At 48.1% G+C, this 13940-nt stretch overlaps 1 protein-coding gene across 1 annotated transcript; it reads right to left on the bottom strand.

The window, feature by feature from the left end:
• Positions 1–1990: 1990 nt before the first annotated feature.
• UPK1B (uroplakin 1B) lies at positions 1991–13466 on the bottom strand. The gene is made up of 9 exons (XM_056340709.1): positions 13406–13466; positions 8868–8975; positions 7852–7939; positions 7125–7325; positions 5511–5585; positions 4646–4768; positions 4167–4346; positions 3312–3395; positions 1991–2681 (listed from the first exon to the last, which is right to left on the bottom strand). The coding sequence occupies exons 3-9, from the start codon at positions 7918–7920 to the stop codon at positions 2631–2633; spliced, it is 783 nt and encodes a 260-aa protein (XP_056196684.1). The 5' UTR covers positions 7921–7939; positions 8868–8975; positions 13406–13466; the 3' UTR covers positions 1991–2630.
• Between the last annotated feature and the right edge of the window lie 474 nt (positions 13467–13940).

The raw sequence follows: 13940 nt of genomic DNA, 5'->3' as shown, positions 1-13940 counted from the left end.
TGGATAAAGCTGGACTGTTCTGGTTGTATTGTGGCATGCTTGGCACTTCTGCATGGATTTGCCATTGCCTGGATCACTTGCTCATCACAGCTTTTTTTTTTTTTTTTTTTCCCAAGATAAATCATAAAGTGCAATGCAAGGAAAAGGCTTAAGAAGCAGAAAGCAAATTTGAAGAACCCAACCTTAATAGAGTTAATCAGGCCTTTATGCAATACATCAATGCTATCATTTGCAACTGGTTGAAGTTGTTACTACTGCAATAGTCTATTCAGCGTAGTCTCAGTTCTTCTTCTCCTGCAAAATCCTGCAGCATTTTCTCTATATTGAGTGCAGAGCTATACTCATGCCACATTTAGATGTAGCAGGAAGAAAGACACCTCTGAGTCTGAAGCAGAAGACCAGAGGAGGAAAATAATGTTTGAAGTTACTTGTTTCTGTGGTCCTAAAGCTTTCTCTAGGCCTTATCTCCAACCACATCCATCTGTAGGAGGCCTTGCTAGTCTCTCAAAAGCCTCATAGCCAGTTGTTTGACCCATTTGCAGAGCTATTTGAGTTTCCAAAATAACTTGAGCAAGAGACCTTCATGCAGGAGTGCAGCTCCCGCGCAGGCTGCTGGGCCAGGGGAGGTACCCAAGGGGTCTGGCCGAGCACGGAGAGGGGCTGTGTGCCTGCACTGTCCTTCCTCCCCCATTCCCTCCTCTCTGCTGTGGTACTTGGCAGGGATTTGCAGTTCAGGCAAGTAGCAGAGAATCCAGGCTTTGCTATTGCTGCCTGACTTGGGCAGACACTGATTCTCTATGGATTTCTTTAGATTTAGGTATTACTGTAGCTTTCAGGAACATACACCCAAATAAACCCCTACCGCTAAACTCTTCCCCCATTTCAGAAACAAACCCAGACCACTGACATATACAGTGCACGTGGTCTGTCCGTGTCTCGAGCCCCACAGAAAAGTGCTGAAGACTAACGTCCTTACGGAAATTGCTGAGAGCCCAGGGTCTCACAGACAGTCACCACCCCACCGAACCAGTGAAGTGGTTGATCCATTGGGATTTTCCTTTCTGAAGGCACACTCATATAGAAAAACCCTTCTGTGGGGCAGGGACCTGTTTCTTCCTCAAGCTATTTGCCCTCATAGCTACCTTTTTCTCTCCCGCAGCATCCTAGCAAGGGACTACTCGGCTACAGAGTTTCTGTAGCACCAGGTATCACGGTGGTTTGCGCTGTGATCTTAGGGATGGAGTTACAGGACTTTAAAGCCTGCCCGTGCACTGCCCCAGACGTCCCACACGCAGACCTTTATCATTTCCCCTTCCCAAACACACAATCTCAAACAAGAAAAAAGTTTCACTTCCATTTCTTTTTAATTAGTATCTTGGTGAATATACAAAAACAAAGAATCAAGGCAGCTGGCAAGTTGTCAGGACCTGAACCAGTACGCCTTAGGATGGGGCTTCACTTTAAAACACTCTGTACAGGAGCATATTTCACATGACACATGTAACTACTGAAGCGTTCACTGGGAAAGACACCAGATCAGACTGGGCCAAAGTAAACAACCTCTATTGAACTGAGTGAGAGCTGTAACTGCTGATGCAAGGACTGGATTTGGTTCAGTTAGCTCCTTGCTTGCATTTTTCACAAGTTACTCGTTGCCATTATTTGCCTTTTGCCCTGCCTGATCCGGGGATGTGGAAGGGCAAGCGCATGGGGGATGTGATCACATACATGCAGGTAGCTGGAGCAGGCAGCACGGTAATTTTGGGGGGTGGGACAGCCACTTTCACAAAGCCAGCTACAGCACAGGACCCCACATACTCTGCACAAGTTCTAACCCGTAGATGTGTGAAATCTTGTGTGAAGCACATAACAGGTGTTTGAAGGAGTCGCTTGTTAGCAAGTGGAGCTTTTCCTGGACTGGCACTTCTGAAGGTAGGAGCACATGCAGTAGTTTCATCAGCTACAGGAGGTAGGCTTGAATATAGGCAGCATATTTCTGAGGAGTGAGCTAGCCTTTTACTGGGCTCGACTAGCGACAGACTTTTTATCTGTGACATGTCTTTACTGCTGACACACTTAAACTCTTAGAGAATCTGCCTTATTCTAAGGCAAGGGGTGACAGAGATCAGGAACAGAAGTTGAACGATAAAACACATTAGAGAGGTCTGCAGTCCTCTCCCTTGCGGCATCCGCCTTTATTGGTCACAGGGGGTTACAGATTTGCTCACATAGCCCTTGCTGGAGCCTTTAGTATTATGATTTACATTCAACCTAGTTTTAGAGATTTTGCTGGAGCAAGTGTATATGGACATTTTCCTTTCTGATGTCATCACAGAGCAAATCAGATCACTTCTTATCTTATGCTCCAAGGATTTCTTGCACAGCCAAAGCAAGATTGTGCCTCAGCCAGGAGGCGTTGAGGCTGCAGAACAAGGGACAAAGAAGGGACAAGAAGATTCTTTCCTGGAGTCTTCAGCTCTGTGTGTCAAGTTTTTGGAGGGGCAAAAGTATATGTGTGGAGAGGTAGCGGAAAAACTTCAAATCTTCCATGGCACAAGGAGAATGGAGCAGGAGATGAACGAATGCAGCCCCACATGATGCTTCAGGACAGCGCTGAGGACACCGGGCTGTCAGTATTCAATTCTGCTCCAGTAGAACATGGTACCAAGGAGGATGCAGAACTGAAACAACAAGACTTCTAAGTTTCTCTGCTCCTCGTTTCCTTCTCCCCACCTCTCCCCCAGCCGTATTTAGTTCTACTCATAGGAGAGAGCAACATAAATTCTTGATAAGCCAAGTCTGTTGAGGCAGAGGAAGCTTAAAGCTTTTTATCTGCACAGAAGCTCCACAGTGAAGAAAGAAGCTGCGTGCAGCCATAACTATTTGACTGGATCACTCAGCTTGCTGGGGATTAGCTGTCACGAAGCTGCTGAACCCTGAGTACTTAAAATACTCATACAAAGTCTTTGAATTACAAACTGAATTATCTGTCACAATTACTGTTTAGATGATCCAGTCCCCTTCACAAACAAGCATCTGCAAGTTGTGTTTGCGGCATCGTATTGCTGCGATGGCAGCGGGCCGCAGCAGGGTGGAAGGACGTCTAGCTCCTCACCTGTGGAAGCCAGAATGGAGCACAACTTGTAAATGTAGCTGTTAGTGGAACAGGCTACAGGCAGGTTGGTGTCGAATGAATAACTATAATCTACAGAAATTTTAAATACACCGGTCCTGTCATCCACCCCCACCCAACTGGGTGTGGAACAGCGAGAAAAGAGAAGAACAAATAAAAGCAAACATGAAGTACTCACAGTCCAGCAGAGGATGGCAAAACCAAACCAGGCAACACCCCAGGCATGTGTGTTCATTGGCCCAGAAATTGTGTCGTAACAACCCTGTAAGACAACCGTGAACGAGTTGACACCATTCTGCAAGGCGACAAGCTTATCCAGCTCTGAGAGAGACTGAGGCAGTGTGCTCCTCTCCTCGTAAAGCTTGGGTAGCTCACAGGGTCTCAAGAAGGCAAGGCAGAGCTCCACTGCTGATTGACAGCTTGCAGACAGCCTACCTGCTCCTAGCTCCAGGTACAAAGCAGACCCATCTCAGACACTTCAAGGACAGTTTCCTGAGCCATCCACTTGCAGGGTGTACATATATAACTAAAGCACAGCCCACACAGAGCTGAACTCCAGAATCGAGAAGCTGCAGGCAAATTTGGAATCTTGAAGGCCTTCTAGAAATGCTTGGTAGGGCAGAAGCTGGTGATCCTGACCCAGCAGTCTGTTTGACTAGGACAAGCTAATCTACTCAAAAGTTCTACTTTGAGGGGTAGAATTGCCGACTTGCTTGCTCACATTGTATGCGCTCGTCTTTGGGCTAAGTTTGATGTAGCTGCTGTCCATCTACGTGTTGGAGATGTCACTTCTTACCGGTGGAATTGGGAGAACTTTCTTAATAGTTCTTTCTCTACCAGGAAAGCCTTCATTACAACCTATCTTGTGTTCAGCAGCATGTCCAGGACTCTACAGGTATTGCTTCTCCTCCAGAAAGCTTTTAAACACCTGGAGCTTACCGTGGAGGAGGAAGGCTACTCACTGTTTCCTTCCCTTCCTGCAAGGTGCTTTTGACCAACACACGTTAACTAGAAAAAGCAGAGGGACTCTTACATTGCTGTTATAGTAGCCGGGGACTCCGAGCTTGCAGCCATCGAGGTTGACAGGAGAGCCTTGGGCATCCATGACGCAGCAGTTGTGCGGCCAAGGGAAGTCGGCATCGCTGTGCGTGCGGCGGAAGGCGGAGGTGTACTCCTGCCAGTCGGAGGGACCCCGCACCCCACAGCACTGGTTCTGTGGGGCGAGAGAAGGGGAGGGTCTCTGTGGGGCCAGGTCACAGCCCTGCACCCCGCTGGACCCTGCACATGGCTGGTTAGGCATTAACCAGAGATTTATGGGGGAGATTTTTGAAGTGCCTGCCTTTGACAGCCTGCCGTCTGATAAATGAGCAAAAGAGGGAGTGCGGCACAACTTTCTCCAAGGTTCAAGGCAGATGCCGTCCTCTTGGTTACTGAGAGGCCCCAAGGAGGACTTGAAATTCCAAGGCTGCAGAGCATTTAGTAATTAGTGAGAGTTTCCAGTGTTTTTATTACCTGAAGCATGAGTCTATCCCATGTCTTTGTGACCCCCTCAGTCATCCATTTGTCATTGTTATTGTCTGTGTCTGACTTCTGATACCTCTCCAGCATTTGCTTCAGGAAGAGATTCGGAGTGAGCTACAGAAAAAAAACCAAAAACCAAAACAAATCAGATAAGAATGTAGGAACTATGTAAATAAGTGGTCAAGTAAAGCAAATACATGGTTATTGGGGATGGGTTTGTTTGCTTGCTTCAGTGTCCTGCTGGAGAACAGGAATGCTGCTTCTCCACCTGTTTTACACACAGGAGAATAAAGAGCAGGATTTGAGAGGCAGGAGCAACGAGGACGTCGATCTTGAGCACGACCCTTAAGCAGGCTCTGCCAGATGTCAGATCACAGGAGACGTGCAGAAAAGCTTGGGGTTACATTTGAGATGTTGCTTGGAACAAAAGCACCACGAGTAATTTCTCTCCCTACCAATATCTCCAATATAACCCACATAATCTTTCCCTCATTAGTAACACCGCCTGGGGCAATGCTGAAGATTTGTCTTCTGCATGTATGATAGATTAATCAGTCTGTAGCTGAACGACTAAACACTGTACTGATGATTCAGCTAACCCACACTATTATTTCCTTAACTACAAGGTTGTAAACAATTTAAAATGTCAAAATTAACAAAACTATGTTAAAAACAACAAAGTTATTTCTTTGACCACACTTTCCTTGTGGGGTCCTATTCTAAGTCAGGAGTGGCCCTTTGAGTTTACACTGTACCACCACCCAGGTCATTTACTCCACGGAACAGGACCACTGTGTGCCCTAGAACTGCAAATTTCCCAGTACGGCTGCAAGAATACGTGAGGAAAAATACTCACAAAGTCTCGGTGAGTCGCTGCTGTGATGCAAGAAGCCATTTCAAATGCATAAGTGATCAGCATCAGAATAATATACTGTGGGAGGGAGACAGCAGAGTTACACCTTGGAGTAACAGTTGAGCAGGTTTTTTAAGATTAAGCCTGAAAGCCTGCTCAAGGCAAAGAAGGCCAGGCTATCCTTGTCTCCTTAGACCTCTCAATGCCCCTAAACATTCATGTAGCCCTTCCCCATCCTTGTTTCAGTTTGCAATCTGCTTTCTTGAAGGTGACTGGAATTCTTCTCCACCTCACAGAAAAGATTTCATCAGAACCTCGTGGCATTAATACCACCCTGCCTCTAAGGAAAATATTTTGCCTGACATGTCCTAGAATAGCACTTGCCCTTTTCTTTTTTGCGTGTCATTGGCAACTTATGCTTGTGCCATGTCTCCTCCTTCCTCTTCCACTTGCCAGCAATAAACTTTTCGGCAAGAAGCTGTTCAGTCCTAGCAGGACAGCTTGTACTTTTGGGGAAACAGAAGGTACAATTCAGGGTGTCTTTCAGACCCTTCCGATTTTGCCTTGTTGGATTTCCTCAGCACTCCTACTTTGTAAGGAAAGATCCTTCATGTAAGCAGATCCTGAGGACCACCTCTCATAGTCTGTATCTCTGTTTCTCTTCCCTTCTCAGCACAATCCCTTTAACATTTTCCATATTCCCTTTGGAGTTCTCATGTCTCTCTTTCTCCTCCCACATTTTATCATGTTCTTAGATTCAAGGCATTTGTTTTCCTCTTACCTCAGCTTCTGCCCCTTGTATACTCTCTTATCTCCTCTACCACAGCCTTGGGTTTCAGCCAGGACACCAAAATTCAGTTGAGGGAGTTCTCTTCCCTCAGTTATTTGCTGGCAAACTCCCTGGCACAAGAGTTCAGATCTCTAAGTGTCTATTGTTTAAAACAGACACCCTGCCACCCGACGTTAATCCAAGAGGGAGCCGATTCTAGAGTTTTCGGCTCTACCCTTCGGTAATGCAATTAAGTTTTGCCACTGCCAACCTAAAGAACTAAGTAAGGAATTGTGCAGAGATTTGTTCACATCCTAACATTGTCCTTGGCTTAGCCAAAGCTCTCTATCCCCACCCCTGTAATTTCTGCCTGCTGATGTCTAACGTTCTCCATTGCACCCCTATTTGGCATACTAACACGTACTGATGCTTTGTACAGATGTCATTACTTATCAGCTCCTAAACTGAATGGTATATGGCTGCTGAAAGGCAGTAAGGGGTGGGCCGAAACAAGGATCTAAACCACATCCCAGCTCCACCTGATTGCACAAGTGCTTCTGCATGGCTTCAGGGCAAGGGCAAGGGCAAGGGCAAGCCAGTCCGCTTAAAATTCCATTGTGGCTATCACTGTTAATTCCCTTAACCTGGTTCAGGAGCTTTTCATGCATGTGTCCTCACAGGAGTCACCTTGTGGGACACCACAGCCATGAACGAGAAGAGCCTTTGGCTCCTTATCACTAATAAAAGCTGTCTTTGCTCAGTGGGTTGTTACCAAAGTGAGCAGGGAAACTGAGGCAACATTTTTTTCAACCTGGCTGCAATAGGTAGGCAAACTTTGCCATACTTACCACCAGCAGCAAGGTCCTGCTGGGCTTAATGACTCCAACGATACCAAGGATAGACAGCCCGAAGAGTGCAAAGCCAACAAAGATGCCAATCCAGGCAGCAGCATAGATGTCATCATTTTCTGTGGCTTCCAGCAGAGGGTAGAGACCATGGGGATCTGACACAAAGAAGATGCACTCTGCTGTCAGGGCAATGCCACACATCTGGGAAATACAAGTTCAGGAAATCCATTAGATCAAGCTTCTCCAAAGAAACAGCAGAGACAGGAAAAGATGGAGATTGCTTTCCTTTGGTTCAACTTCCTGCCAAACAGGAGCTACTCAACTCCTCTGCCCAACTCACCATCCTCTGTGTTGTGCCTTCACAGAAGAACTGCAGGCAAATCTCACCCAGCCTAGACCTAAGAGGTCAGGCCTAGGACTTGAGGATGTTGTTAACCTTTCCCTTCACTATATGGAGGGAGGTGGTTGGAATGATGTTGATCAGCAGCAAGGGCTCTTCCTCCAGAACTCATGTTGGCCTTGTGGATCAACCCCTGCTGCCCCTTGCTGTCCCCTCCCCACCCAACGAGTCGGCCAGCACATCTCTCCTTTACCCCTCCTCTCTCTTGCTGGTTTATTTACGTGTCGATTCCACACATGAAGAGGGATTTCATGGCTAGGAACTGCTGTATTAAGAAGTGTCATACTGGAAGGAAGCCTCCACCCATACTTCTCCCACTTCACTTACCCCAATAACCACATTCCCAAAGACTAATAGGCCCTGCAAGATGCGTATGCCATCATCACTTTTTGCCATCTTTAATTCTTCATGCAACCTGGGAAAAACCAAAGACAGTCTTCGGTTAGACCAGTACAATAGGCTTCACTCAGAAATAGAAATTATCCCTGAGGAGGATAGACAAAACCTGCCAGCCTGTCTGTACACTTTCCCACCCCTTCCTTCATAGTAGTTTCAGAGGAGAATGGGAACTCAAACTCTCCCTGATACTTGGAGGTACAGAAGGCTGGGACCACTCTGGGCACAGCCAGTGTCTGTTGCTCCCTTTTGAGTTGGGTTTTCATCATCACAACAGCATCCATGCAAACCTCAGCTCATGGTGTTGCATTTCCACCTGGCTAGAAACAGCATTTATGACTGGATGGACAGGGGACAAGTTCAGTACCCTCACCTTGCTCTTCTTCCAAAAGAGCCAGCTTTACCCCAGGATCTGCCATCCAGCCTGCTGGCTCTTTCATGTTGGCCAGCACTAGCATTAGACTGAACTGGCAACCACGGCACTTCAGCCATGTCCAGCACAGACCTACGGTGCACGGCTCGGCAGCACCTTGCTAAGGGCAGCCCCATCTCCCACCCATGCCGGGAACTGAAGCTGGGCCCCCATTCCCAGCCAGGTGTGAGGGAGGGAAGGAGCAGCTCAGGCTGCAGCTGGCTCACAGGAGCCAGGCCAAGCAGCATTCCCACCAAACTCCTGAGCGCACTATATCCTGCAGGCTGGGGCCACGCGCCCTGTGTTGAATTCATCCTCTTCCAGAAAGGGTGGCATAAAGGCACTAGGCAGAGGTGTGAGACCTCTTGGAGAAACAAGCCCAGACGCTAGCGCCAAGCAAGTCCTTTGTTCAAAGGGACAAAGCACATGTGTGCGTAGAGAGGGAGAGGGAAGAAAAACCCAACCCTGAGACAGCTGCATTTGCCGTATGGTTAAGAAAATGTAAGTTGTGAAAGAAAGGCTCTAGTGGACCCACCTGGAGCAGACAACAGGAAAAGCAGCCTGAACACCTCTCTTCTGCCAGAGCACCAGCACTAGTGCCTGCTCTTGCTGACGTTACTGACTCTGGGATTCTTCAAAGCAGCTGTTGGAAAATGAGCAGACACAGCTGTCAATGAAGGGGAGTTTCTTGAGGAACAGCTCATTGTGGGACCTCTCTGACAGTGCCACCCTCAGCCTCCTTAGCAGCTGCCCTTTTAGGGGAGGCAGGGCTTCCAACAGTCACAAAGGGAAAACCAGAATTTTCTACCAACCTTCCTGCAGTGGTTCGAGGGCTGGGCATGGAGAGCTCTCCAGTGCTCTCACCGTTATATCAGCAGCAGAGCACATAAATATTTTCCCATGACAGCATGAGTGGGGATGTCCATTATTTCCAAGGTGAGAAGCCATTTTTATTCCCAGCCAGGTGTTTGGAGGCCAGCCTGATACACCTGAAGCTGTATGGCTCTGTGTTTGAAAATGGCAGGCTCATGAGGTCATCCTGAAGCTCTGTCCCTGCTAAACTTGTTGACTAGCCAGCATGTCCAAGGGGCCACATGAAACTGCCTTGGAGGTCCAGTCTGGGTCTGGACAATGTTTGGCCATGTGGTTTACAATACAACCGGGCAGGTCTGCCAGACCTGAGACAGACACTGGTCCTCTACTCATCTGAAAGCTGGAGAGACCACTGCCTGGCTCATGGATCTCTGAGCTGCAAACTCCAGAGATTTTCAAGAAGCCTTTAGTTATTGCCATCTAAGAGACATCGCAAGTCAGGGAGCAACCCAAAAAGCAAGGAAATCTTCTCTGCTCCGATGCAGGTATGTGAACTCTGACTACTACACGGAAAAGCAGGTCTGCTCCAGGTGCCACATAGCAGGGTGGAGTGTGCCATGTGGCTAGCACGACAGATCACACAAAGTGTGATTAATGAAGTCACAGCCCTTTTATTAACATTGCAGGAACAGCTTCTTCCCTTTCTCTCCTGCAGACCCCCCTGCAGTGTAACAACCGCACTTGCACCCTGTATGTGAGCAGTCCACCCAGCGCACGCGCTTGCCTCCCCACAAGCTGGCTTTCATCTCCTCCCTGGCAGGCAAGACTTGGCTCACTTTTCCCTCTCCTTAGGCAGGTGTTAGTCATGCCAGTCCAACAAAGCAATCCTCTGCTCCTGGGGCAAGCCTGTCTCCTGGGCTACTGTAGCTGGGATGAAAGCTGGACGTGGTCTCTTGCTCGAGAGTGGCAAGCTTCTATGCAGCTTAAGGGTCTCCAGTACCTTATTTAAGTCCAATGGGGTTGCAGGGCAAGGGAAAGCAGAAACTGGGAAGAGGAAAAGGGAAGGAAGATCCTTTACTGTAGACCTAAATATGAACCCTCTAATGATGCTGCCACATTAATATGAGTTCTCCCTCTGCCTCCAAGTGATTGGCATCAAAGGAGTCAGGTTCTTGGTGTCCACTTCTTCCCCCTGTGCCACCCGTGGCAACCCTTTGTCTGGCCCCTTCTCCGTTGTAGAGGGTCTAGTATCAGCATCACAGATGGAAGACTGGGGAGGTGCTCCAAGGCTGTGACAACAGCCGGGCAGCTGGAGGGCTGACCCTCCAACACGCCCCAGGGGAGAAGCTGCAGGAGATCCGGGGCTTTCCACCCGCTGCCTGCTCCTCACGCCTCACAGGTAAGCTGTGTTAAGCAAGAGCATCTTGCACGGCACTTGGCACAGGTGCAAGACTACAGGGGCATGAGGCAAACCTTGGCTGGCTCGCCCAAGGCAAGCTGCACACATGCATGACTCAGCCACCCTGGGGTGTGACACTGGGAGGCAGTCCTCCTCCCAGCCCCCCCCCCCACCCCCCCCCTCCCCGAGAGACAGGGCCAGCACCTCCTGCCTGAGGACACAAATCCGTTTGGCAGTAGAGGAAGCTTCTTTGCTTAAGATTAGTTTTATGACCCAAATACAGTTTCCTGGGGCTTCAGGGAAATTCCTGAGGAAACTGGAGCTTCAGCTGCACCATTATCCTAAATCTCCACACAAGAAGGCAGCTGGGTGCTGGGATTTCAGCCTTGAACTTGCATGGACCTGCTGCTCCTCAGCCCATCCTGAGCACCTTGCAATGTAGCCATGACCTGTCTAGGTCCCAGATATTCAGTTATCACTACCACAGACTGCTACATGCTCCAAGAAGCTTTGGAAAGCCATCTTGTTGCTCCCACTGTACCACAAAAACCTACGTCGCTCCTGAAGCACATCCTTCTTCCTCACACCCTGGTCACAACTCAGACTGCAACTTCTGCCCTCTTGTCTCTCCTCACACCCCCCAAACACCCCAGACACTCATGGGGGTCCAGCTGAGCCTGGCAGAGCCCAGGAGGAGTGGTAGCCTGCCTCCCCCTGTTCCTCCACAAGTTGTAGACAGATCTGTTATTTCCATGCCTTTGGAGCTTTCTTGGCCTCTCCTCCTTTCCTCTACTCACAGTGGCTCTGTGAGACCTGCAGCATAACTGTGGGAGCCAAAAAGGAAGCTGCTTTCTGCAGACACCAGTTTCTGAGCTCTTATTTTAGGTGACAACTCCATGCTGGCTTCCAAAGGATGCCCTGCTCACAGCAGGTCCTGGACTGAGGCAGGATTCAGCCTGTGTTGTGCATCCCTCACGCAGTCTGGGCTGGTGGGTCTTTCGAAGCCTCCACACCCTCCGTCTATAGTTTGGGACAGGATTTCAGTAGCCGTACACATGAATGTCCCCTGGTTAGCCTAGTCCTACTCCATCTCTAGCCAAAAATGTCCATGGGTAAGAACTAGTTTGGCATTGCCCCACGCAGACGTGGGTTACAACTTCATTGCTTTGCGTTTTGTGCCACTCGTTATGGTAGAGTCACAGCACTGTGACCAAGGGATGTCCCAATCCATGTAAAGCAATATAGGATCAAACAAGACGAGGCTTCGAAGTTTTAGCCCCTTTAGTAATATATATTATTATTTTATATTTTATATATATATAATATATATAAAAATACATATTTATGTATATGTAATATAAATATTACTCATGAGCATCATTTGTTTCTGCACCTTGCTCTTGGAATCTCTTGGTGCGGTGGTGGGACTTAGAGGGGCGTCACCTCACCCCTCGCTGCCCTCTTTGCTTACAGCAGGCACGGACAAGGGACACATTTGTATTTTACTCATGGGCTCCGCATGCCGTGGCTGAAGGGCTGCGGGCCACTCAAGCGCAACTAAACAAACCCAACCATTCAACGGCAGAAACCTGGTCCTTGCCCGCAGCCGCCTCTGTTGCAGAAGCCCGGACACTGCACCTGCTGCCCTGGCGCTCGCCCTGCCCGGCCGGGAGCGTGTCCCTGCAGGCAGGAGCCAGGTGCCTGGGCTAGGCTGGGGCGCTGGCGGAGGGAGGCCAGTGGGTTGGAACCGTGGCCGGAGATGTCCTGCCAGTGCCGGTGCCGTGGGAAGCCTCCGTGAGCCACGTCCTGACCTGCTGGAGGATGTGATGCATGGAGGCTTGAGGGGCCTGACAGCAATAAACTTTTTTTTTTTTTTTTTCCTTTTCCCCAATTGATTTTAGCTGAAAACTCAACCCCTAAGAGGCTTAAAAAGAAGGTACCTTCCAAGTTCTCGGGACAACTTCCATTATACAGTTTTTAACAGATGCAATTAAATGTGCTATTGCTGAGTTGCTCAGACTCTGCTGGAAGAAGCCAAATGGTTTACAGGCATCAATTCATTATTCGTTTACTTATTTTAAAGCAAACACCTCCTGTGCACACAAACCCACACACTCCTCCTGCCCTGCCGGACTTTCCCCATCCCTCCACCTGCCCCCAAATGCCGCTGACAGAGAACAGCTTGTGTGCCAGGAGGCAACGCTCAGAAAAAGGAAGAGCCAGCCAGTTGTTTTGTGCTACCAGGGGAGAAAAATCAAGCAAAAACAAAGCTCAGCATCAAGCAGGGGTCAGAGACTAATTAAGTTTCCTTTTGAGAGAGATTGCTATGAAATGAAGCCTGTGTGAACAGTGGAGTAGCTGGTAAATCATCATCAAGCATAATTACCTCGGAAATAGAGCTGGGAGGTAGGCTTTTCCTCTCTCCCTCATTAGTTCAGCACAGCCAAAACAAGAGTTGTGGTGTGGGTTTTTTTTTTCTATTTTCATAAGTGAGGGGGAATTACAGGATTCATCTTCCTCTGCAACGATTTTTCTTTTTTTTTTTTTTTACACCCTGATATATTTGCAACAGATTTAATTTGCCCATTCCCTCCTCCCCAGTCTTTAGGAGAAAAAATATGAAACAAATTAAAACAGCCATAGAGAAGACACAGCCTGAGGTAAGAAAAATGAAATACTTAATAATCTTCTGCAGTTAACCTTATCCAGGTAGCACATTCCCACACACCAAACACAGCCCAGAGACTAAAATATATTAAAAAAAAACACATTAAACATAAAAACATCTTTTTCTCCTAACAAACACTTCTCACTCACACGCCTCATGAAGAGGAAGATGATGACCAAAGCAAGGCACTCACCCTCCCTTCTCGTGATGCTTCCCAGCAGAAATCCTGACCCACCTGCCAAGGCGAAAAAGCCCCTTTCTCCCACCTGGGCTGGGCTTTAAAGGGCCCAGGTTCCTGAGGAAGGTGCTGTGTGATTGGTAGGGTGCCCATCACATGGGGAAAACTTTTTTTTCTAGCCAAACCTGTTCCCTCGTCCTCCCGGGACCGGAGGGTGTCTCTGTGATTCTTAGATCGTATCGGAATGCCGTTGTGCAGAAAACACAAAGCTTTAAAGAATTTCTACTATTATGCTCTCGAAAGGGTGGATGAGTGACTCACTCATACGAAATACTTGAACTTTAAAGAGGATGGGCTTGTTGGACGGTTGTAAATTTAAATATTAGGATAGCTGGACGGCTGTTTGAGGGTGAGTATAAGAAGAATGTATTGACTAGAAAAAGAGAGTAAATTAATTCCAATGTCTTCATTTAATTATATTGCATGGGGAAAACCCAGTGGTTTGGGTTGGATCCATTTTAATTTTATTTAGCTTGGGATTTTTTTTGGA

The sequence above is a fragment of the Falco biarmicus genome, chromosome 5, assembly GCF_023638135.1.
Source record: "Falco biarmicus isolate bFalBia1 chromosome 5, bFalBia1.pri, whole genome shotgun sequence".
Lineage (NCBI taxonomy): Eukaryota > Metazoa > Chordata > Aves > Falconiformes > Falconidae > Falco > Falco biarmicus.
Note: the sequence above shows the minus strand (reverse complement) of the source record. Positions and strands in the feature narration are given on the sequence as shown.